This window comes from Euleptes europaea, chromosome 1 (genome assembly GCF_029931775.1).
Source record: "Euleptes europaea isolate rEulEur1 chromosome 1, rEulEur1.hap1, whole genome shotgun sequence".
Lineage (NCBI taxonomy): Eukaryota > Metazoa > Chordata > Lepidosauria > Squamata > Sphaerodactylidae > Euleptes > Euleptes europaea.
The window spans coordinates 173998242-174022142 of record NC_079312.1 but is presented as its reverse complement, the minus strand read 5'-3'; the positions used below and the strand labels follow the sequence as shown (position 1 = coordinate 174022142).

General features: G+C 49.4%; 1 protein-coding gene and 2 non-coding genes across 3 annotated transcripts; 1 reads left to right on the top strand and 2 right to left on the bottom strand.

The window, feature by feature from the left end:
- Positions 1-4628: 4628 nt before the first annotated feature.
- On the bottom strand, positions 4629-16420 carry LOC130493556 (adiponectin receptor protein 1-like). Its single transcript, XM_056867345.1, has 7 exons — positions 16322-16420; positions 13814-13972; positions 10512-10683; positions 8785-8971; positions 6748-6935; positions 5562-5755; positions 4629-4768 (listed from the first exon to the last, which is right to left on the bottom strand). Exons 1-7 carry the CDS (start codon positions 16418-16420, stop codon positions 4640-4642), a joined length of 1128 nt encoding a protein of 375 aa, XP_056723323.1. The 3' UTR covers positions 4629-4639.
- Positions 16421-18975: 2555 nt separating this feature from the next.
- On the top strand, positions 18976-19047 carry TRNAE-UUC (transfer RNA glutamic acid (anticodon UUC)). The gene has a single exon. It is a non-coding gene; the product is annotated as a tRNA-Glu (tRNA).
- A 597-nt stretch (positions 19048-19644) lies between these two features.
- TRNAE-UUC (transfer RNA glutamic acid (anticodon UUC)) lies at positions 19645-19716 on the bottom strand. The gene has a single exon. It is a non-coding gene; the product is annotated as a tRNA-Glu (tRNA).
- Positions 19717-23901: the final 4185 nt, after the last annotated feature.

Genomic DNA, 23901 nt, shown 5'->3' with positions numbered 1-23901 from the left:
CGGACTTCTGTATAAATGGAAATATAATCAACCATACCTCTTGAACCTCCTCAACCTACGGGACTTACAGTCAAAAGGACTTTGAACCTTGACTCAATGGACTCTGATTTTTTATTACTGTTTGCTTAAAATAGCTTATTTGTCAAGTGAATTAGATGTTGCTAATAGTGTATATGAGAATTGAATAACACAATTATAATTATTTAAGTTTTGCAATTGTTGCTGTGTTTCATAGTTGCTAACTACTGTACAGCACGCTAACTTTTGTCTGCCAACTGCCAGGTAGTAGCAGGAGATCTGCTAATTCAACTGATCTCCAGCCAATAGAGATCAGTTCACCTGGAGAAAAATGGCTGCTTTGGCAATTGGACTCTATGCCATTGAAGTCCCTCCCCAAACCCTGCCCTCCTCGGGCTCCGTCCCCAAAACCTCCCGCCAATGGCGAAGGGGGACCTGGCAACCCCATCTCTGGCCCCTATCCTACTTTTGTCTGGGCATCAGGGCCAAAATGCTCCCCCACCCCGTTTTTTTACCCCAGCTTTTAATTGAGTTTGTAGTTTTTTCACCTCATTCAGATAAACTGCTTCTGTCCTGACAACTGTTTGACGCGACCCTGCCTCATGTGTTATGCTTTTTAAAAAAATGCTCGAATTGGGTTTTTCACAGTTTATTATTAATAATTCTTGTGGTGCTTTACGTTTTTGTTATGTTTTGCTTTGTTAGCTTCCACCACCACCACCACCACCACAAGCCGGCGGTCTGGAGGGCCAGCCTAGAATTTTTCCAAATAAATAAACATGTTGATCTATGAGAAGGGGTTAGGGTAGCCAACCTCCAGGTAGCACCCGGAGGTCTCCTGCTATTACTGTTGATCTCCAGAAGACCAAGATCAGTTCCTCTTGGGAAAAAAACAGCAGCTTTGGAGGGTGGACTCTATGGCATTATACCTTGCTGAGGTCCCTCCCCTCCCCAGGATTCACCCCTCCCCCAAATTTCCAGGTATTTCCCCATTCAGAGCTGGTGGCAACCCTAAGAGGGGTAGATTAGACAGCCTTTGAAACAGTGACTAAGAACGTAAATATCACCTTGCCGGATTGGAACCAGGTCCATTTCGCACACCACTTTGTTTCTGGAAACAACCAGTCAGATGTCTCTGAATTCTCACAACCAGAGCGTGAAGGTACTGGGCTGTCCCTATTGTTGGCCTCGGTCCCTGTTATTCTGAGTTATCCTGCCCCTGTCCATGGAGGTTCCACATAACAATTTCAAAGAATCAGACTGAGCCAGACTGAATTTAGGGAAACAAGTTTTTAATTAACTTTTTTTCATATTATAATTTATTAATATTACACTTTAAATATTTTTACAGCTTTCTTTGTTTTTTTTAAAGGTTCTGGCGTCTAAGAATTTTTATCACAATGGCCAGTAGAAAAATAACCAAACTCTTAAAAACAAAGGCGCTCCGCGGCGCTTCTCACAAAGGGAGGGGGGGGAGAGGTAGGAACGGGGGGGAGGGGAGGATTGGGGAGTTTCTTGGGAGCAGGTTATGTTAGGGGAGTGATGTATCTCGAGAACAGTTCACAAAGAGACCCACAGTTTGATTATGTACAAAGCAACTAGGTTTCAATGGCTGTGCAGGTATCCTGCTTTGGAACAAACTATCCGGTGGAAAAATGGTCACCTAGTCCTTCAAAACCCTCCCTTTGGAGGGCAGCCAGAGAGTTTTCCTTTTCCAGTGTGCCGAACGTTAATTCATCCCTGTTCTACGTCGCTTGACCCCACCAGTGGAATGGAACCCAGGAGTTGAAGCTCCACCCTCCAACATCTGGAGTTTGCCCTGCAGGTCCCTGGGAAACCCTTTCTCCAATCTTGCTCTGATTCCAGCTGTGAATTTGTGGTGGTCAGCCATTCACGCAGGCAAAAGACCAGAGAAAGGTTAGAGCTGGGGTTGGGGGGGGGGGGGAGAAGCGAAAAAAGAAATCCAGATTGTGAAAGAATTTGAAAAGGACCTTTGGCCGCACGCGGATGATCGCAGTGAGGCTGCGGCCATATTTATCTCCCGGTAAACCGACCCCACGCAACCCACCAGCCGTGTAACAGTGGCTCACCCGGGACTCCAGGAACCTTCTTTTTCAGCTCGCTACCTGGGACTGCTCAAATGGGAGGGGAACTGTACAGCCCTTGAACGTCACAATACGCTGCTGGCGAGGGGTGTTGTCGGGGGTAACAAGTTGTACAGACTTTGTGGTCAATGAGATGCCCGCTCCCTCGGTCCAGATCCTGGCCTCCCACCCCCTGCGGATGCAAAGATAATCTCAAAAGGAGAAATTGTTTTCGCTCACTGACAGCGCTATGCTCGACGGCTTCCCGGCTTCCCTGCGGAAGCACTACCAGATTGGCCGTTTTTCTTTGTGGCAGAAAGTTCTGGGCTCACTGTTACCCCAGTGGGCCACGGCATGGGAAAGTCTGTTGGCTTCTTTCTCCCTAAGCGCTGGCTAGAATCCCCACAGTAAAGTGCCAGCATACTTGCTGAAGAAAGAACTGGGAACACCTCCGCTTATGTACCACAGTTTCCCATGACGGTTCGATATAAGGCTGAGGGTTGGAGACATGCACAAAGGAATCGACAGGATTGTCCCGCCAATCCTCAGCTTGTCGCAACCCACTGATCAGTGGCCCCAGATCCCTTCGATCTTTCGCCTAGCGTCTCGATTCCCTGGCATCTTCAGCTCACGTAAAAACGAGACGGAGAAAACGAGCAGGACGGAGAAAGAGTCTCGCTGTGGCCACAATTTGGCTTTGGACAGCGGTGCTGTGTTTTATTGTCAAGGTTTGAGGCGCTGGCTTTGCTGGCAGGACGGTGGGGCCTGGGTCTGATGGCAGAGGCATTGCCACGCGGAAGAGCCAAACACTCACGGCTTTTCCTGTTGTGCAGCCTGAGAACGACCCTCCTTCCGACTCAGTGGCTGACATCCCCATGAGACGTTTCAGCCCGAGACAGACCTGGGAGCCACTCAGAGTTCTTTCTTCGAGGAGGGGGGAAAGCATGTGCAAGGTAAAGAATCCCCCCTCCCGTTATCCTGGGTCCCTCATTCGACTCCACTCATGCCTCCCACACTTCTTCCTCCCCAAAGACCAGAGGTCCCAGAATTGGATAGCAAGAGTATTTTTGGAGGGGAGGGGGAGACTGATGACCCTTCAATATACAGTTAATCAAGTATTTGGGTGGGGGGACGGCCAAGATGGCAGAACTAGATGTAGAACATTCTGGGGGAACCTCCGAGATTTGGATGTGGCACATCTGTTCCTACCCCCTAAATTAAGACAGGCCTTGGCACCGTTCATCACTGATAGTTGAATAGCCTCCTGCTTTTCTGCCGGGGAGTACTAAATTCTAGCCTGAAACCATCTGCCTGGGATCTGGATTTACAATTGGGGCTATTAAATTGCTGGTGAAAAGATTCTGGTCCTAATCGATCTCCCCCCCCCCCACCTCAAGCTGTGACTATTTCCCACCCTGCTTTATGCATAAGAACGGTGTTTCCCTCCCTAACTTCCTAGCCACACGACACACAACGTCCCTTTTTTAAAGTGCTTACTGCGTATCTCTTTTCGGAAGGATCAGCGCCCCCAGAGGCATGGGTCCAGGCCCTTCTAATGCACGTAAGTAGGCACCCACAGATCTCGGACTAGTACTGGGCAACCGCTGGCCCACGGGCTACATCCATCCCTGCCCTGGTTCTTTCTGTCCCCTAACGCTCCCTGTGCCAAGGTGGAAACAATGCACGGTTCACATGTGCTGCTTTCCCCCACTACTTTGCTTGAGCTGGGAACATGGGAACTTAGGGAACATGGAGGGGGTGGGGGAGGAAGGGAGGTAGTTGACTTGACTTGGCGTCATTCTCCCTACATGTGCTACCGGAGCTTAGATTCTAGAGAGAACCCAGGCGTCCCAGCACCCATCTCTTCTAGACAGGCCTCTGCTCTCCGTGGCAGGGCTAGGCACGGGGACCAGAGTTCTCCTAGATTCTACTCTTTCCCCTCTCTTACCTACCAGATCCCACATCTGAGTGCAAAGGTGTTGGGATACCCTTTGAGCACAGTTCAGGCCGCTTCTTAGCATCTGTTATAAACGAAGCCCTCTGAAAGAGACAATATTTCCTCGCGAATGATAAAACACAGAGGGGCTTTCTTTGCTACAAACCAAGCCCCTCCGTAATGTTTAAAAAAATTCATGCTCTTGGCCCACGAGTGGAGTCATGCATCCATCTCTCTCTTTAAAACACCGGGGCGGGGACGTTCTTAAACGGTTTTGAGGGCCCGTTTCTCTTCCTCCGGCCGTCCCTTCTTTTGGTTTCCCGTTCCAGCTAAAATATGCCTCCTGGCAACTCACGCGCACAAAAATAGGTTGCCCTGAAGTTGGACGCAAGGATAAGGGAGGGGGTCCCCAAAAAATACCCGGGACACGACAGAGATTCGTTTAAAAGGAAAGAAATACAAGGGGGAAACCCCCACCCTCCGACGGGCGTTGTGCCCTTAAGCGGCCCCACCCTCTTGGTCCATCTTGAGTACGGTGTGCGAGGTGACCGGAGGTCCTGACCTCGGAGAGAGGAGGCGGTCGGCGTGGCCTTGCAGAGGATCAGAGCACAGTATTCTCGGTACAGCTGCCCCCCAGGGAAGAGCGGAACGCCTGCAGCTGGGAAACGCCGTGTAGATGGACGCAGGCTGCCGCTACCACCAGCACGTGGAAGATCTGGTGGGAGTGGAACTGGAGAGGGAAGAAAAGACAGGGTTCGAACCCAAGACTCCGAGCACCTGCGGCCGCCCTGCTGCCTAATGCCAGTCAGAGATTTGGGAAGAGGGTTGCCAACTTCCAGATGTGAGCTGGAGTTCTCCTGGGATTGCAACTGATCTCCGGTTCCCCAAGAGAGAACGGCAGTCTCAGAGGGTGGACTCTATGCCAACCTCCAGGTGGTGGCTGGAGATCTCCCGCTATTACAGCTGATCTCCAGCCGACAGAGATTAAGTCACCTGGAGAAAATGGCCGCTTTGGCAATTGGAGTCTATGGCATTGAAGTCCCTCCCCAAGCCCCGCCCTCCTCAGGCTCTGCCCCCAAAACCTCCCGCCAGTTGCGAAGAGGGACCTGGCAACCTTAGCTGGAGCATTCATATAGTTTTGCCACCAGAGCGGCTACCTTTTATTCCGCCTGGACTCCTGTGAATTTAAGAGCTTGGTAAACAGATAGAACGAGAGGAGGTGAAACTTTCCCTATCGCTGTGTTTTTGTCCTGGGGGAAAGCCTGACCAGTTAAATGGCTGCCTGTCATAAAGTTGCTAAAAAGACAAAATTTCCATCCATCCAGAAGCAGTCTTTGCCGCACAGGGCCTGTGCTTTTTGTTCCTCGCCTAGATTAAGTTTGAGCCTATTCCTATGTGAAAATCGAGTCTTTTCTGTCTTTCCTGGGAGAGGATGTAACCCTTTTCTCAAATCGGAGGTACCAGGGTTCTCCCCACACTCTCAGACCCTCAGATGCAAGCGTCTCTGCCCCAACAATACATACCCATATGTCACACTTCCCTGGGAAAAAGCGTTCGGGGATGCGGGCCGCATACAGGGCCACCCCCAAGATGTAGAGGACAGCCATGAGGAACAGCCACCCAATCTGACCCACGGTCGTGGCCTTGATGAACCCCTCAGCGATCATAAAATGGAGGGTCGGCACCAACCCACTCAGGCCGAGGCCTAGAAAGACTCCTGCCCAAAGAAGAAAGAGGAATCACTGACTGTTATTGCCTGTAATAAAGGAGAGAGCATCTCTGAGCATATACAAAGTGACTTTTCACTAGTTAATAACCACAACCAGAGAGCACAGAGGGTCTGGAGAGCCAGCGTGGTGTAGTGGTTAAGAGCGGTGGTTTGGAGCGGTGGACTTTGATCGGGAGAACCAGGTTTGATTCCCTTCTCCTCCACATGAGCGGCAGAGGCTAATCTGGTGCACTGGATTTGTTTCCCCACTCCTGCACATGAAGCCAGCTGAGGGCTGAGAGAGCTGTGACTAGTCCAAGGTCCCCCAGCTGACTTCGGTTGTAGGAATGGGGAAACAAATCCAGTTCACCAGATTAGCCTCCGCCGCTCATGTGGAGGAGTGGGGAATCAAACCCGGTTCTCCAGATCAGAGTCCACCGCTCCAAACCACCGCTCTTAACCACTACACCATGATGGAAGTGAGGAAGAGAAGGTGATTGTAAGCCGGTTTGAGTCTCCTTAAAAAGTGGGGTATAAATAGGGTTGCCAACCTCCAGGTACTAGCTGAAGATCTGCTATTACAACTGATCTTCAGCCAATAGAGATCAGTTCACCTGGAGAAAATGGCCGCTTTGGCCATTGGACTCTATGGCATTGAAGTCCCACCCCTCCCCAAACCCCACCCTCCTCAGGCTCTGCCCCAAAAACCTCCCACCAGTGGCGAAGAGGGACCTGGCAACCCTAGGTATAAAAAACCCAACTCTTCTTCTTCTATTATACCCCACGAAGGACCCTACCCTTCCAAACTCCTCCCTCCTCAAAATATCCAGGTATTTCCCAACCCAGCGTTGGCCACCCTAGTAATGAACCTGCGGCTGAGATTAGATCTGAACCAGCAGCCTCACTGATCACAGCCCATCCTTGTAGCCCTCTCTGTTAGCATTCGGGCTGGGAAAGCGACCTACGCCCAACGACACCTAAGAGTTACCATCTACGGTTACCTGCCCGGACAGCTCGGTACTGTGGAGTCGCGAAGTGGTCCCACTGGGATACCATGATGGCCGTGATGCCCAGCACGCAGATGATGATGAGGTAGATGAGGCGGGGTTGTGGTGAGCAGTAGAAGGAGTAATACAGCCAGGGGACGAAACTGCCCATGGTCAGCAGGGCGATTCCGGAGTAATCCAATCTGCAGAAAACACACCCGACAGGAAGTCAGGTTAGGCAGTAGGTAGGGTTGCCAACCTCCAGGTTCTAACAAAAATAAGGCAGCACACAGGCTCTCTTATCGAACTAAACACTTATATTAAAAACTGTAAAAGTCCCCAGTGCAAGCACCGGGTCATTCCTGACCCATGGGGTGACGTCACATCCCGACGTTTTCTAGGTAGACTTTTGTTTTTTACGGGGTGGTTTGCCAGTGCCTTCCCCAGTCATCTTCCCTTTACCCCCAGCAAGCTGGGCGCTCATTTGACCGACCTTGGAAGGATGGAAGGCTAAGTCAACCTTGAGCCGGCGACCTGAAACCGACTCCAGTCAGGATCAAACTCAGGTCATAAGCAGAGCTTGGACTGCAGTACTGCAGCTTATCACTCTGCGCCATGGGGCTCCACGGAAGAAGGCACTGGCAAACCACCTCTGTTAGTCTTTTGCCATGAAAACCCCATAAGGGGTCGCCGTGCGTCGGGTGCGACTTGACTGCACTTTACACACACATATTAAACGCACAATCAAATCCTATATATACCATATACAAAAGTGAAGGTGGAGTAATTCAAACAAACATACATACTCTGCAATCCATACTCAATATATACATACAAATAATACAATCATAAATTGAGTAAACATGCTGGAAGTATCCGGCTAGTAACATCAGCCCCGAAGTAACATGTGGGTGCAAAATTCAACGGAACAAGCCCCAGGTCCACAACACGGATCCCTTCTGAAAAGGACGGATGCAGTTTCTAGATATTCTCCTGCGTTTCGATAATCTTCAGCTGTCTATTATAAGATGCAATGGTACAAAAAATTGTCTCTCTCACAGCCTAATCCACCTCACAGGGTTATTCTGAGGATAAAATGAGAAAGTGCCGAATGAGGTAAGCTGCTTTGGGATTCTACTGGGGAGAAAGGCGGGGTATAAATGGATTAAATAAATAAATAGAGGGACGGGGCTTTGCAAACTACAAGCATAATATGAAGGAACCCATTTGGATAGTGTGGTGTGCAGAAGGAGGGTACAGCTAATCCAGATTACCCCTCCTTTCCAACTAGGGTTGCCAACTCCAGGTACTAGCTGGAGATCTCCGGCTATTATAACTGATCTCCAGCCGACAGAGATCAGTTCCCTGGAGAAAATGGCTCTTTGGCAATTGGACTATGGCGTTGAAGTCCCTCCCCTCTCCAAACCCTGCCCTCCTCAGGCTCCGCCCCCAAAACCTCCTGCCAGTGGCAAAGAGGGACCTGGCAACCCTACAGCCAGGAGATGCCCGGTACAGCGTGGCAGCTGGTGCAGAAGTTGAAATTTATTTTCAGGAAGGTTTGCATCATTGTTTGGCTCTCGTGGCCCTTTCTTACATGCCCAGGGTAGTGCTGATTGCCACTTTGGGGTCAGGAAGCAAATTTCCTCCGGGCCAGATTGGCCAGGGATCCTGGAGGGTTTTTTTTTTTTTTTTTTTTGCCATCTTCTGGGTGTGGAGTAGGGGTCACTGGAGGTGTGTGTGGGGGAGGAAGCTGTGAATTTCCTGCGTTGTACAGGGGTTGGGCTAGATGACCCTGGTGGTCCCTTCCAACTCTATGATTCTATAAAGTGGCCTCTGGTCAACCTGATTGATACTAGAATAAAATCTTGCAGGTCTTTAAGGTTCTACAAGACTCCTATTTATTTCTTTTTTACTGCCAGAGCAAATTATTTCCCAGCATTTGTGTCTCTTGTGACTTTCAGCACTAGGGGAAAGAACTGCATTTGCTTGTTTGCCAGGCCGCAGGGGTGAGTGGGCAGATTGAGGGTGGGGTGGGGGGAAGGGCATACTCACTTGGAGAAGGTGCGGGAGACCTTCTCGGAGTGGCAGTAGACAGTGTGGAACACCCAGGAGAAGCAGAGGCAAAGGATGGCTCCCAAGAAGAACATGCCAAAGACCACGCGCTCCTGGATCGGGGCCACATAGTTCATGTTGGGGCTGAACATGTAACCAAAGCCCAAGACCAGGAAGAAGAGGAATCCTAAGAGTGAAGAGACAAGAACAATACCTACAGATTACTAGTTGTTTCGTTTCCAGACATCCAGGGAAGGGGCTGTGGCTTAGAAGCGGAACATCTGCTTGGCATGCAGAAGGTCCCAGGTTCAATCCCTGAAATCTCCAGTTAAAGGGACCAGAGGCAAATAGGTGATGTGAAATACCCTGGAGAGCCGCTCTGAGCAGACAATACTGACTTTGATGGACCAAGGGTTTGATTTAGTATAAGGCAGCTTCATGTGTTCGTGTGATCTAAGCTCTATTCCTCAGTCCCTTTGCCTGGTAGATACCTGTCCCTGTTTGTTGTAGTGGTGTAGTGGATAAGAGCGGTGGTTTGCAGCGGTGGACTGGAGAACCGGGTTTGATTCCCCACTCCTCCATATGAGCGGCGGACTCTAATCTGGTGAACCGGGTTGGTTTCCCCACTCCTACACAGCTGGGTGACCTTGAACACATGAACACATGCACCTGCCTTATACTGAATCAGACCCTTGGTCCATCAAAGTCAGTATTGTCTACTCAGACCGGCAGCTGCTCTCCAGGGTCTCAGGCTGAGGTCTTTCACATCACCTGCTTGCCTAGTCCCTTTAATGGGAGATGCCGGGGATTGAACCTGGACCTTCTGCATGCCAAGCAGATGCTCTACCACTGAGCCACAGCCCCTCCCCAAGTAGACCTTGGACTAGTCACAGTTCTCTTAGACCTCTCTCAGCTCCACCTACCTCACAGGGTGTCTGTTGTGGGGAGGGGAAGATGATTGTAAGCTGGTTTGATTCTTCCTTAAGTGGTTTAATTCTTCCTTCTTCGTTTTACCAGTGTGAGGTAAAAGCAGTTTAGTGGGTAGCTTTTTCCAGTAGGAAAAAAAGCCGGCGAGGAAACTTTTCCTTCCTCCCAACACAAAAAGGACCTGCCCCCACCCTGATTAGACAGTGTGGTGTAGAGATTTAAAGTGGCGGACTAGTATCTGGAACACCTGGGTTCGAATCTCCACTCGTGCCATGGAAGCTGACTGAGTGACCTTGGGCCAGTCACACACTCTCAGCCTAATCTACCTCACAGGGTTGTTGTGAGGATAAAATGCAGGAGTGCTGAATGAGGTAAACTGCTTTGGGTTTCCACTGGGGAAAAAGGCGGGGTATAAATGGATTAAATAAATAAATAAAGAGGAGTGGGGCTTTGCAAACTACAAGCATAATAAATAAGAAGGAACCCAACTGGATAGTGAGGTGTGCAGAAGAATGCAGCTAATCCAGATTACCCCTCCTTTCGAACTAGGGTTGCCAACCTCCAGGTACTAGCTGGAGATCTCCTGCTATTACATCTCCAGCCGATAGAGATCAGTTCACCTGAATAAAATGGTCGCTTTGGCAATTGGACTCTATGGCATTGAAGTCCCTCCCCAAACCCCGCCCCTTCTCAGGCTCCGCCCCAAAAGCCGCTGGTTGCAAAGAGGGACCTGGCAACTCTTATTTCCAACCCCACCCCATTCTTTGCTACATGACGCAACGCAACTCCCTATGACTGACCAAGCAGGTGCGTCCAGATGTTGCCGGTCTCGGTGTGGAGGCGGAAGATGCTGCGGAAGCAGGCGCGGAATGAGGGCATGGGAGGCCGGTGTCCGTGCAAGAGGAAGTCGTTGTCCTTCAGCCAATCGGGGAGGACGTCATATGGCATGACACGCCAGCGGCCCTCCCAAACCTGCGAATTGGGGGGGGGGAGAAAAGAGAGGCTAGAAGGGGGGCGCCAATCAGCTCACAGGGAGTCCGGTTGTGTCCTCTGTGCTGAGATCACAGTCGGTACATTGGGACTTTGGCTGCCTCCGCACATCACTGAATACTTTCCCCACTCCTCCACATGAAGCCAGCTGGGGAACCTTGGGCAAGTCACACTCTCTCAGTCCCACCTGCCTCACAGGGTGTCTGTTATGGGGAGGGGAAGGGAAAGTAATTGTAAGCCAGTTTGAGACTCCCTTAAGTGGTAGAGAAAGTTGGCATATAAAAACCAACTCTTCTTCTATTTTTATTATATATTGTGCACAAATGTATTTAAAAACACAAGGCCTAAAATACAGGCTTCTTTTAAAATATATATATATATTTACCTTGCATAACATTTGTGTGTATGTCAGGATGTCTATTGTAAAATTGTGTATGTATGACCACTGAGGAAAGCCTATAATAGGCCAAAACATGTATGGTAGGTTTTTGGTCATTTTATGTACTAACATCAGCTGCTAAGCATTGGGAATATTTGTAACTATGTTTGTGCTTTTAAAGAAGCCTGTATTTTAGGCCCTGTGTTTTCAAATACCTTTTTGCACAATATATAATACAAATAGATTTATTGGTTGTTATATTAGATAGTGTTTCGCTCAGCCCCTTAGGTTTCCCCTGCAACCTTCGATGTAACATAAAAGATAACCCCTCTCTGGCGCAACTTTTAAGCAGCCATTTGCAGGAAGGGTTAGAAATGTCAATGAACTCCAGGTTCATTGTAATAAGCATGTGTAATAAGGTGCTGCTGGCAGCATGTGTAATAAGGTGCTGCTGTGCCATGTGAGTTCTGGGCATGAGAAAAGGTAACCCAGCAAGTGCCAATTCTCCTGTTATCAGGTGCGCCAGTCCCCTATGTCGCCTGTTCACAGATGTGGTTCGTAGGGTTGCCAACCTCCAGGTAGTAAGCAAAACAAGAAAAGAGCACCTCCGTGCTAATACCGTCAGGTTTGGAAACTGGCACGGGAAGAAATCAGTACAATAATACAAAATGTGTATATTGTGTTTCAAAACATTTCAACAAGTACAATGGACTACAACAAGTGACAATAAATGATATATCCAAAATATACAAAACGTGTTTGATGCAGTCTTTGAATAGTACAGTCTATAAATAGTATAATCTTCTTAGTATATAGAAAAGTATTTTAAAAAGTCCATCAGGTACATGTATAAATGATCACAAAATCTTCAATAAGCATGATTGGTGGGGGACGGCCGTTTCAAGAAAATTTCTTCAGCCCCATTTCCAATCAAGTATCCAAGCTTAATTAAATTCTATATATCATCATGAAGTCAGTTCACCAGTTCCCGCAGGATACTCCCAAGTGTAGGCAGCAGCTTAGCTTGTTAGACTGTACTATTCATAGACTGCATCAAACACGTTTTGTATATTTTGTATATATCGTTTATTGTCACTTGTTGTAGTCCATTGTACTTGTTGAAATGTTTTGAAACACAATATACACATTTTGTATTATTGTACTGATTTCTTCCCGTGCCAGTTTCCAAACCTCCAGGTAGTAGCTGGAGATATCCTGCTATTACAACTGATCTCCCGCTGATAGAGATCAGTTCCCCTGGAGAAAATGGCCGCTTTGGCAATTGGACTCTATGGCGTTGAAGTCCCTCCCCTCCCCAAACCCCGCCCTCCTCAGGCTCCGCCCCAAAAACCTCCTGCAGGTGGCGAAGAGGGACCTGGCAACCCTAGTGGTCCAGGCGTTCCATGCTTAGAACTTAATTCCCAGGTGTGCCAGCTCCAACCTGGCAAATTCCTGGAGATTTGGGAATGCTGCCTGTAGAGGGGGGAATCTGGGGAGGGAATTCCCCTTGAAGAGATGGTATACCAGACAGTCTTCCCTTCCGAAGCTGCTATTTTCTCCAGGGGAACTGATCTCTGTAGTCTGGAGATCAGTTATAATTCTGGGAGAACTACAGGCCCCACCTGGAGGTTGGCAACCCTAGGTATCATCAAGTCAACATGCGGCTCTCACTGGGAGATTAGCCCTTCCCTCCCCCTATCCCTCCACAACGGTCTCACTTGCCCGAATCTGGCAGCAGTCCTCTTGCAAACCGTGAACATCTGTCGAAGCATCGATGGTCCCTGCTTTGGCCTCATCGCCCCTGCCCATGACCCCTATCAGGTGCATGCCTTCAGGGGACCCGGGCAGGGCATCGGGCTGCAGCGCCGGAAAGCGGGGCCTTGCTTTTTCCAGGTTTGCTGCTGGTCCTCTCCCTGGTCCCAGTTGAAACGGCCCGACGGGCTTGCCCCTCTGTGAACCAGCCCTGGAGCTGGTTCAGAAAGGGTTGTCATGACAGAGAGGAGACCCTCTTCCCCCGAGAAGAACGCATGCACTGTTTTGAGGCGGCCTTTCTGCCAGGCTCGGGTGACCGCCGGCCTTCCCGGCCTGGTGAAGAGAGGGCAGCGGGTGGGGGGGGGAAGAGGACAAGGGAGCTGCTGGTGAAGTCACAATGCCGTCTACTGGGGGCATCCTTATGACATACGAGCAACCTCCATTTTGATTGGGTTGGAGTTCTTTGCAGAAGGGAAGATATGATAACCATCTTCAAGTACTCGAAGGGCTGTCATATAGAGGAGGGTGCTGAGTTGTTTTCTGTGGCCCCAGAAGGTCGGACCAGAACCAAAGGGTTGAAATTAAATCAAAAGAGTTTCCGTCTAGACATTAGGAAGAATTTTCTAACAGAGCGGTTCCTCGGTGGAACAGGCTTCCTCGGGAGGTGGTAAGCGTCCCTTCCCTGGAGGTTTTTAAGAAGAGGTTAGATGGCCATCAGTCAGCAATGCTGATTCTATCACCTTAGGCAGATGATGAGAGGGAGGGCATCTTGGCAATCTTGTGGGCATGGAGTCACTGGGGGTGTGGGGGGAAGTAGTTGTGAATTTCCTGCAGTGTGCAGGGGGTTGGACTAGATGACCCTGGTGGTCCCTTCCAACTCTATGATTCTATGATGGCAGCGAGGGAAGAAACCAAGGAAGAGTAAACGGGGTGACCAGGAATACTCAGTTTGTGATGGAGCTTCCCAAATATTTTGCCCACCTTCAAGACAAATTCTTCCATCTTCTCCATGGCGTGATGAGCCTGAAGTGGGAGCATCAGAACCCGAACAGGATCTGGGCCACCCCCCTCCTCCTCTTCTTCCAGGTCGGGGTCATCAGAACCCCAACCTGTGGGCTCGACCCCCATCCCAACACCATCCTGGAAGAGACAATACAAGAGAATGAGGCAGCTTAGATACAGGAAGGGAATAAAACAGGCACAGGCAGGTGGAGAGGCACGGAAAAGAGTCTAAGGCAGGGGCGTCAAACATACGGCTCCGTGGGCCAGATCTGTCCCCTTGAGAGCTCTTACCTGGCTCGCGAGCCAGCCACCCACGCACCCCAGTCCCGATCTGGGCTGGCGAAGCATGGCCTGGCCCAACCAAGTGACATTTATGTCCTATCCGGCCCTCGTAACAAATGAGTTCGACACCCCTGATTTAGCGCTTTCCCTCTCAAGGACGCACAGTTCTAGAAACGGCTATTAGCGTCTGAAGATAATTTAGGAACTCCTCCCTTCTTTTTGCCGACAAGTCACAGCCGACTTATGCCGACCCTCAGGGCCGGTGCCAGTCTTTTTTGTGCTAGGCATGGCTAACTACCGGTACTTGTGCCCCCCCCCCACCATTGCTAACCAATTTTCAAAAGCAGATGTCTTGTAGAAAAAATAAAAGCCTGATGCATTCCCGCAAAACTTTTTATAAGATGTTATAATTAATTATTTTCCATAGCACTGTTTTGGTACTTATCTGAAAATAAAAATTGTCAGTTGCATTTCCCCCCAAGAAACTAATCTGTTTAAAACTGTGCTCCTCAGGCCAGTTCTGCGCCTCTTTGAGGTCTGCGCTCTAGGCGACTGCCTAGTTCACCTAATGGTAGCACCGGCCCTGGAGACCTTGTGGGGTTTTCAGGGCAAGAAACGTTCAGATCCAAGATCTGACGAGATCAGGCTATCCTGGGATATCCAGGTCAGGGTGTTACACCTCCCCCCACTTACCTCCTTCTCAGGACTTGCTTCAACTGTCCAGAAGGCTTTGGCTTGGATATTAAAAAGGGATTTGACCAGCGGTTCCCAAACCTTTTGGGCCACCGCCCCCTTGGTTCCACAAACTCAGCCCAGAGCCCCCCTACCCTATCCTATAAAAAGCGTTATTCAAAATAGGGGTTTGCATGACTCACTAAAGAAGATAATTACCATAAAGTTTCAAAACAGTAACAATTAATTGCACATCTATTCAAAATCAAATCAAAACTTTTTTAGTTTAAATTTATTCAACAAAACCGATGAACTTGGTCCAGCGGTACCAGCCCTTCAAAGACTGGAAAAAGAATTCTGATAGTTTTCACCAAATTTGCCAACGTGGTGCCACAGCTTGATCTATTGTAAATTAGTGAACAACATAGTTGAAGGTGCCCCCCTCTAGCGCCCCCTGCTGCCCCCTTGCCTCTTAGTGCCCCCCAGGTAATCCTACCGCCCCCCAGGGGGTGGTACTGCCCACTTTGGGAACCACTGGATTAGACCAATTTGTGGAGGATAACAACTACTAGACAACACAGTTAATAGGAACCTCTGTGTTCAAAGGGGTGATACCTCAGAGTATGAGATGCTAAGGACCGAGAACAAGGGGCATCTAAACGGCCTTCACACTTTGGGAGTTCAGATGGACGCTGGTCTAATACACTGGTCTAATACACCATTCCAACCTTTTTAGAAAAGTCACAGATCATCAGGAGAAGGTGCTGGGGGGCAACCAAAGTCAGCACAAAAGAGTGAAAGACACCCCCAGGACAGCTCTTGCCAGCATGGTGTAGTGGTTAAGAGCAGTGGTTTGGAGCAGTGGACTCTGATCTGGAGAACCGTGGTTGATTCCCCACTCCTCCACTTGAGTGGCGGAGGCTAATCTGGTGAATTGGGTTGGTTTTCCCACTCCTACACATGAAGCCAGCTGGGTGACCTTGGGCTAGTCACAGTTCTCTTAGAGCACTTTCAGCCCCACCTACCACCCGGGGTGTCTGTTATGGGGAGGGTAAGGTGATTGTAAGCAGGTTTGATTCTTCCTTAAGTGGTAGAGAAAGTCAGCATATAAAAACCAACTCTTCTTCTTCTTCTAATCTGGAGAATCGGGTTTGATTCCCCACTCCTTCACACGAGCGGTGAACTCTAATCTGGTGAACCAGGCTGGTTTCCCCACTCCTACACATGAAGCCAGCTGGGTGACCTTGGGCTAGACACAACTCTCTTAGAGCTCTCTCAGCCTCACCTACCTCACAGGGTGTCTGTTGTGGGGAGGGGAAGGTGATTGTGAGCCAGTTTGATTCTTCCTTAAGTGGTAGAGAAAGTCCGCATGTAAAAGCCAACTCTTCTTCTTCTTCTTTCCAGAATCTATACGGGCTTGTTTGTTAGGAACTCAGAAGAAATCCTCTCTAGGCCACATGGCCTTGAGTTTCTGATGTGGGGCCTGTGGTTTCAAGGGAAGAGGACAAAGGACAGTGTCTTCATCGCACTCACCTGGCTGCTGCCTTCCTGCAGCAAGGGTCTTCTTTCTTCCAGGGCCTCCTCCTCCCGGTACCCCGCACACCATCTGGCCCGCTCCTTCAGGGGCTCCATGATGGCGGCGGCAGTGGGGGGGGAGGGGGTTGCAGAGTCGAGGCCTCTTCGCGGGCAGAGGCTCAGTTCCCTCTGCGATCCACCAGCCCCATGTTGCCCACTGTCTCTGTGGAAAAGCAGAGGGGGTAAGGGGGGGATGACAGAGGGAGGAATCCCCGAATCCTTTCCTCTCCCCCTTCCTCGCAGTCCTACGAATTGTCAGTTGGACCCCTCCCGGACATTCCCATCCCCAAAACAAGCATCCTCACAATGTCCCTTCCCCCTTGAAATCCACACAGCAGTGCTTCACCAATAGGCGAGTCCTGGCCCCAGGTTTAAGAGACCCTCTCCTCTCTGTCTCCCCCAGTCTACATGCCTTCTGTTTTCATTCCTACGTCTATTGACATAAGAGCATAAGAACATAAGAAAGGCCTTGCTGGATCAGGCCAAGGCCCATCAGGTCCAGCAGTCTGTTCACCCAGTGGCCAACCAGACTCTTCCCGTCCTGCCTAACACCTTTCTTCCCCACTCCCATCTCCGCTGACACCATTTCCCTGACAGACAATCCCTGTATGTCACTTTACAACGGTGCCCAGGTAACCACATGGAAAGCCAGTGGTCTGTGGGATCCAGCCACATGGTCGGGAGGGCTATACCGTGCCTCCTTCCCTCTGGACCTCCGAGCGGGTGCAGACGTGGGATAAAAACCGTGCCGCCCCACGGTTAACTCCTCACATGATTACATGCATAGTGTGGTAAGCATGCAAGAAGCGGTCGAGCCTTCTCGGCATGCACCCCCCACATTTTAATGCACCCGTCCCTGCAACATCACATCAACAACTCCCACCGCCCCAGCCCCTGGATATCTCCAGACTCCCTCCTTCCCCTCTGCAACCCCTGGCAGTGCCCCTCCAGCTCCATCGCCCCCCTGAGGGCCACCACATACTTCTGCCCCAGCCCTCCCCTCTCTACGCTCCGTGCCTCCATCACCTTCCCTTCCCTTCTACTCTCCCAGTCCTGCCATCATTTCCCTCACCCAAGAGCCCTGGCAGCAGCATCAGGACCCAGGTCCCCTTCCAAGCCCCGCCTCCCTCTCCGATAGGCCCCGCGCCCTGCCCGTCAGACCCGGATTACTTCCGGCCGCAAGGAGAGCATCCCCTGCCGCGGGGATTGGTCCAGCGTTCCGAAGCCGAGAGGGATGACTTCCGGCCGGGGCTGGAATCCTCCTCCTCCCGCTGTTGCCAGGGCAACGCTTAACGAGGGATGCGTTCGGTGAGTGGGTGGGTGGTGCTGAAAGGGTTAAATTGGGCGGGGCTTGGACCAGGGCGGGGGAAGAGGCAGCCAGTCCCCGCCCTCACAGTCAAAAGTTTTAAAAGAAGGGCTAAGAAAGCCGGAAGAATTTTAATTCGATTTTTATAAGGGGAATGGGGGGGAGTAGAGGTATTACAATATTAAATTAGTTTTTTTTCCTCTAGGGATTTAAGCGTTTTAAGATCTAATCCATTATAATATGACAGAGTTGAGTAATTGGAAAACAGTGTATTAATATATTTTGTCTCTGTGTTTTTTTTCTAATGGTTTATTCTTCCCCCCCTGCTTATTGTTATTGTTATCTTATTATTAATTATGGAAAGGTACTACATAAGGGGGCACTATAACATTAAAATAATAATATATCAGGATTAGAAAATATTAATACAAAGGAGATACCAGATTAATGTTGGGAGAGAGGAGGTCGGTGGGGAAGCTCGCCACATTTAATTAGATTTAATGTTGAAGACTTACACCTAAATATTTGTTAATGCTTTGTTGGTTTAAAGATTAGTATATAGGTTGTATTGTCAAATGAGATGTGTAGTAATTATTGAAAAATAATAAAAATTATATTTAAAAAAAAGACCCTCACAGTCACGGGAACGGCATGCGCGTGTGAATGCTGCGTGCCCGCTTTGGCACGCCATCGCAAGACTTGGACACGTGTGCAGGCGCAGATGGGAACGTGAGCTTGGGGGTGCGGATGCGGGGCTTGCAGGTGCTCTGCAGCCTGTGGGGGGGAGAGGGGGAAAACCCGTGCCAAGGATCCACTCCCTGGCCATTTAGGCCTGGGGAGGTTTTGCCTTGGGTTTGCCGCTCTCTAGATCCCCATTTTTTCCCCATCCGCATTCTCAGAATTAAAAAATAAGAGAATCTGCGAAACAAAGTTATAAACCTGTAATAAATTAATATTTTCAATTAAAAGTCCTCTATTATAAAACATGTATATATATATATATTCAAATATTATTCTAAGTTTAATGTTTAACTAACAGTTATGATTAAAGTTTATTTTCAAATTCTCGGAAGTTTTATTTTGAACCTTGGGGTCCCTGCACCGAACAAAAAAGTCCTAGTGGTCCCTGGTCAAAAAAAGGGTTGGGAACCACTGATCTAAAGAGTGACAAATCCAAGGCAAAACCTCCCCACGCATAAATGGCCTTTGGATCTGCAACATTGTTCAGGTAAACACTCTTCCCGCCATGAGGTGGCGCTCTGATCACTTGAGATGATACCAGTAGGGTAGGCATCTTGTCATCGGTTCCCATATGGTCTAGCGGTTAGGATTCCTGGTTTTCACCCAGGCGGCCCGGGTTCGACTCCCGGTATGGGAATTGCAAAGCTTTTGTTAAGTTTCTTCTCTCCAGGATGCCAAATCAATACTCTTCGGCTTCATCGAAAGGGCTGTGCCAACACTGACGGGAGGGAAGAGAAAATTTCGCTACAGTGCAGCATTCAAAACCCGTGCGGGATTGCTTTTTGCATTCAAAGGGGGGGGGGCTTTTGAGTGGCACAGATCTCTTCATTTCCTAGGAACAAAATTGGCAGCTTTTGAGTGACACTTAGTGTGTCACTGACACAGATCTCTTCATTTCCTAGGAACAAATTGGCTTTTTTTTTTTTTAAAGGCAGGATATAGAAACAGTCCCTGCGGCCTCGCTGGAAAACGAGGAGAATCTTGGAGATCTGCAACCGGTTTACAGACACAGAATCGCCTTCTGTTAATATATGCAGGGTGGGCAAGATGAAAGCAAGAATTGTCCCAAACCTGTTTATGACACAGGCTCCCTCTTGCATTTTTGGTTCCTTGCAGCCATCTTGGCCATTTTGTTTTAAATTAAAATAAATCAAACTAGAGCGGAAATAGAGTTTGACTGGTACTGGACTCAAAGTCTAACCGGTGCAACCCTTTGCAGAGCAAAAGGACACTTTTCCCATACCGGGAGTCGAACCCGGGCCGCCTGGGTGAAAACCAGGAATCCTAACCGCTAGACCATATGGGAGAAGATGTTGAACGCCTTCCGTCTATACGCAAGCCAATTTAAGACAAAGCGGCTCACTATCGCCACCTGCTGTTGCTAGAAGGAACTGCACTTTCAGACCACACCTAGAGGGAGGGCATCTTGGCCATCTCCTGGGCATGGAGTAAGGGTCGTTGGGGGTGTGGAGGGGGAAGGTAGTTGTGGATTTCCTGCATTGTGCAGGGGGTTGGGCTAGATGACCCTGGCGGTCCCCTCCAACTCTAGCATTCTATATGAGTCCTTGCAATTCATCAACATGAATTTCTGTTAAAGGGACTGGAACCCTGTCAAGGGTAAGGGGGGAAATAAGATGGAAGAGGAAGGCTTAAATGGAGGCCCCAAAACCTCCTTAGTAGTTCCCAAACCGAACAAGACCTGGAACCAGTTTCCACCTTCTCTAAACTGGACCTGTGTCTCTTCTGCTCACTTTATGATCAGGAATGCGAACCTTATCGCCCGCCCGCCCCCAACCCATTGCGTTTGCAGACACGCACACACACCTTATACTGTAGGATAAGCGCATCTTTTAGTCCATATTTATTCTCTCCATGCAACAATAAAGAAGCCAAGAAAAGGAGTAGAAGAGCCACTGGCTTGATTTCTTTTATTTGCATTCAGAAAGCAGAAACCCCGTTTGCAAAAGAATTACAGATACCGATAGAGCACAACGTAGCTCACGCTTGCCATCTAGTGGACGTTTAAGGAAGTGCCGCTCCTTTCAATTTCCCTCTTGAGAATAAAAGTTACTTCCCAAAAGATTATTCACAGTGGGTAGCCGTGTTAGTCTGTTTGCAGTAGTCAAAAAGGGCAAGAGTCCAGTAGCACCTTAAAGACTAACAAAAATATTTTCTGGTAGGGTATGAGCTTTTGTGAGCCACAGTTCACTTCTTCAGATACAGCAGGGGTGGGGAACCTTTTTCCTGCCAAGGGCCATTTGCACATTTATGACATCATTCAGGGGCCATACCAGGTGTAGATCTCCTGGTGGGGGGGGGGAGAGGCTAGGGTTGCCAGGTCTCCAGCCACCACCTGGAGGTTGGCAACCCCAGGGGAGGCCACACAGAGAAGGCCTGCAGGGTGCCCCCACTCCCCCCTCCCAGGCGGAAGGGCAGCCAGCAGTGGGCCCGAGCAAACGAGGTGCCAGGGGGGTGCAGCCCACAGTCGATCGGCAAGGGAGGAAGAAAAACAGAGAAAGAGGAAAAGGGAGGGAGAGAAATGGAGAAAGAAATGGAGAGAGAGGGAGAAAGAAAGAAAAGGACAGAGGGAGACAAAGAAGAAGACGGAGGGAAACAAAGAAAAGGACGGAGGGAGACAAAGAAAGAGACAGAAAAAGAGGGAGAAAGAGAGGGAGAGAAAGGAGAAAGAGTGACAGAAAAAGAGGAAGAAAAGAGAGAAAAGCCTTCCCCAACACACACACACACGCTGGCTCCGCGTGACCGGGCCCCAGCCTCCCCTGCCCCCCCACACACATACATACACACACACACACACACCCGGCGGCGCACAGAGCCCCGCGCGACCGGGCCCCAGTCTCCATGCCCTCTCCTCCCCAGTCCACAAAAGGGCCCCCCTGAAGCCCGATCGGCTCCTGCATGCATGCTCTGCTGCCGGGAGCTGCCAGCCTCTTTCCCCCTCCCTCTCGCTGCTCAACAGCCGACAGTCGGCAAGAGGAGGTCCAAAGGGCGCTGCAGCGCCGCTGTAAGCCGTGGCGCCAGGAACACCCTCTGGGAGGGCTGCCCTGTGCCCCACCTCTGCAGCAGGGCCCCGGAGCTACCGAGGGCCACAAAAAATGTCCTCGGGGGCCGCATACGGCCCCCGGGCCTGAGGTTCCCCACCCCTGAGATACAGCTAGAATGTAGCTGTATCTGTATCTGTTCTAGCTGTATCTGAAGAAGTGAGCTGTGGCTCACGAAAGCTCATACCCTACCAGAAAATATTTTTGTTAGTCTTTAAGGTGCTACTGGACTCTTGCCCTTTTTGACTTTCCAAAAGATTGCATAGTTCAAGCGACCCGCGTGTCTGGACCCAGGGACCAGGATCCTTGCCGGGAATAAGAGGAACCACCTGATGCGTTGAAAGCGTGAATCCTTGCTTCTCTTTGTGGAATTTCACTTTGCTTTCTAATCCCGCCCCCAACTCAATCTCAATGTAAGGGAAAATAGAAAACCGAGTTTCTCCCCCCTCTTCATCTGTCTCCTTTCACGGGAAGCTGTCGATAAGCCTTTTTAGAGGTGGGTAGGAGGTGGGGACGTATTGTAAACTGGAGCCGCATTTGTGGTGGAATCATAGGTGCAAAGCATGACTCCCTGGCCTTACTTCTTCATCCACTTTTGGGGATGGGGAAGTTACCATAACGCGTAGGTTGCGATTCGTTTTTCCAGAATACACAATTGCACCCCCAACTTTCAGAACATTAAAAAAGAAGCTGTTTTTCCCATACCGGGAGTCGAGCCTGGGTGAAAACCAGGAATTAAACCAGTGGCGGACCTACATTTTTGGGGCCCTGAAGCTTGAACTGTTATGGGGGCCCCTTCACAACCAGCAACAGTAGAGCAACATCCAAAAAGGTCCAAAGGGCCTTGCTGCCCTTGCAAGGACCTAGAGGCCCAAATGGTGGAGAACAGGTTGGTGGGGTGGAGTCCTTGAAAATGGGCCATACAGTGATGAAATAAAACTATAGAACTATTAAGCCATGCATCAGTGAAGGATTTGAGGATCCAGCTGCCAAAATGTAGGCTATGAATAGATTCTGGTGAGCTCAGAGAGCCCATACAGCTAGGGGTTTGGGCGCTGCAAGCCCCCTAGAAAATGTTGATGTTTGACCAATTACAGGGACATTTTGAAGCCACATGAAATGGGCATTAGAGCATATTCTAAGGTCAATATTAAGTACTTCAACCCATTGGCTTATGATTCTATCACTAAAAAACTCCATTGATTTTGTTTAGAAATTCACTCATTTTTAAAAAAGTTGCTTCAGGGGCCCCCTCTGGGATTAGGGGCCCTGAAGCTTAAGCTTCATTAGTTTCACAGTAGATCCGCCTCTGATTCTAACCGCTAGACCATATGGGAAAGAGCTGAGAGATTCTCTGGTTTGAACTGAGTCTACAGAAAGCAGATTGGAGAATCATGCCCTTTCATTAGAATGGTTCAGTGAAGCTTTGGCTTTTTTTCTGCTGAGAATCTAAGAACATAAGAAAGGCCCTGCTGGATCAGACCAAGGCCCATCAAGTCCAGCAGTCCATTCACACAGGGACCAACCAGGAGCCTCTAGAAACCCACAAACAAGACGACTGCTGCAGCAGCATTGTCCTGCCTGTGTTCCACAGCACATAATATGATAGGCATGCTCCTCTGATCCTGGTGAGAATAGGTGCGCATCATGACTAGTATCCATTTTTACTAGTAGCCTTGAATAGCCCTCTCCTCCGTGAACATGTCCACTCCCTTCTTAAAGCTTTCCAGGTTGGTAGCCATCACCACATCCTGGGGCAGGGAGTTCCACAATTTAACTATGCATTATATCTTTTGTTAATCACACTCCTGTTTCTAACCTAAGCAAATTGCCGAGACACCCGCCCTACTACCTTTGTACATCAGTTGCTCCTACTGGTAAAATCATGGTTAACATCCAGCATTTATCCGATGGTATTTATTTATTTCCTCACATTTATATACCACCCTCATTCCTAGTAAGCCAGGCACACCTTCTTCCTAATATAGGATTGCCAGCTCTGGGTTAGGAAATTCCTGGAGATTTGGGGTTGGAGCCTGGGAACACAGAGTATGGGGAGGGGACCTCAGCAAGGTATAATGGCATAGAGTCCACCCTCCAAAGCAGCCATTTCCATCTGGGGGAACTGATCTCTGTAGTCTGGAGATCAGTTGTAATCCCAGGAGATCTCCAGGCCCCACCTGGACGTTGGCAAACCTAAAAGGACAGTAGCGCTTCAGCACATATTGAGAATTGTTCTCCGATATTAAGAACTCCCTCCACATAGAAAAACAGCACAGAAAACAAAGAGTAGATAGAAGACTATCCCCCCCACACACTGTGCTAGTTTTCTGACTGAGGGGAGTTTTTTATGTCAAGGAACATGCAAAGCTGTGATCTTCTACCTGCAGCCTGAAGTGCTACAGTCCATTTTGCCACTTTCAGCTACGTGA

Excerpts from the sequence above, each read along its gene's own strand:
- LOC130493556 (XM_056867345.1), bottom strand. The coding sequence starts at position 16,420 with ATGGAGCCCCTGAAGGAGCGGGCCAGATGGTGTGCGGGGTACCGGGAG. Across the intron at positions 6,936-8,784 it reads GTCTCCCGCACCTTCTCCAA|ATTGGATTACTCCGGAATCG; the intron begins GTGAGTATGCCC and ends TGTTTTCTGCAG. Across the intron at positions 5,756-6,747 it reads GTACCGAGCTGTCCGGGCAG|GAGTCTTTCTAGGCCTCGGC; the intron begins GTAACCGTAGAT and ends TTCTTTGGGCAG.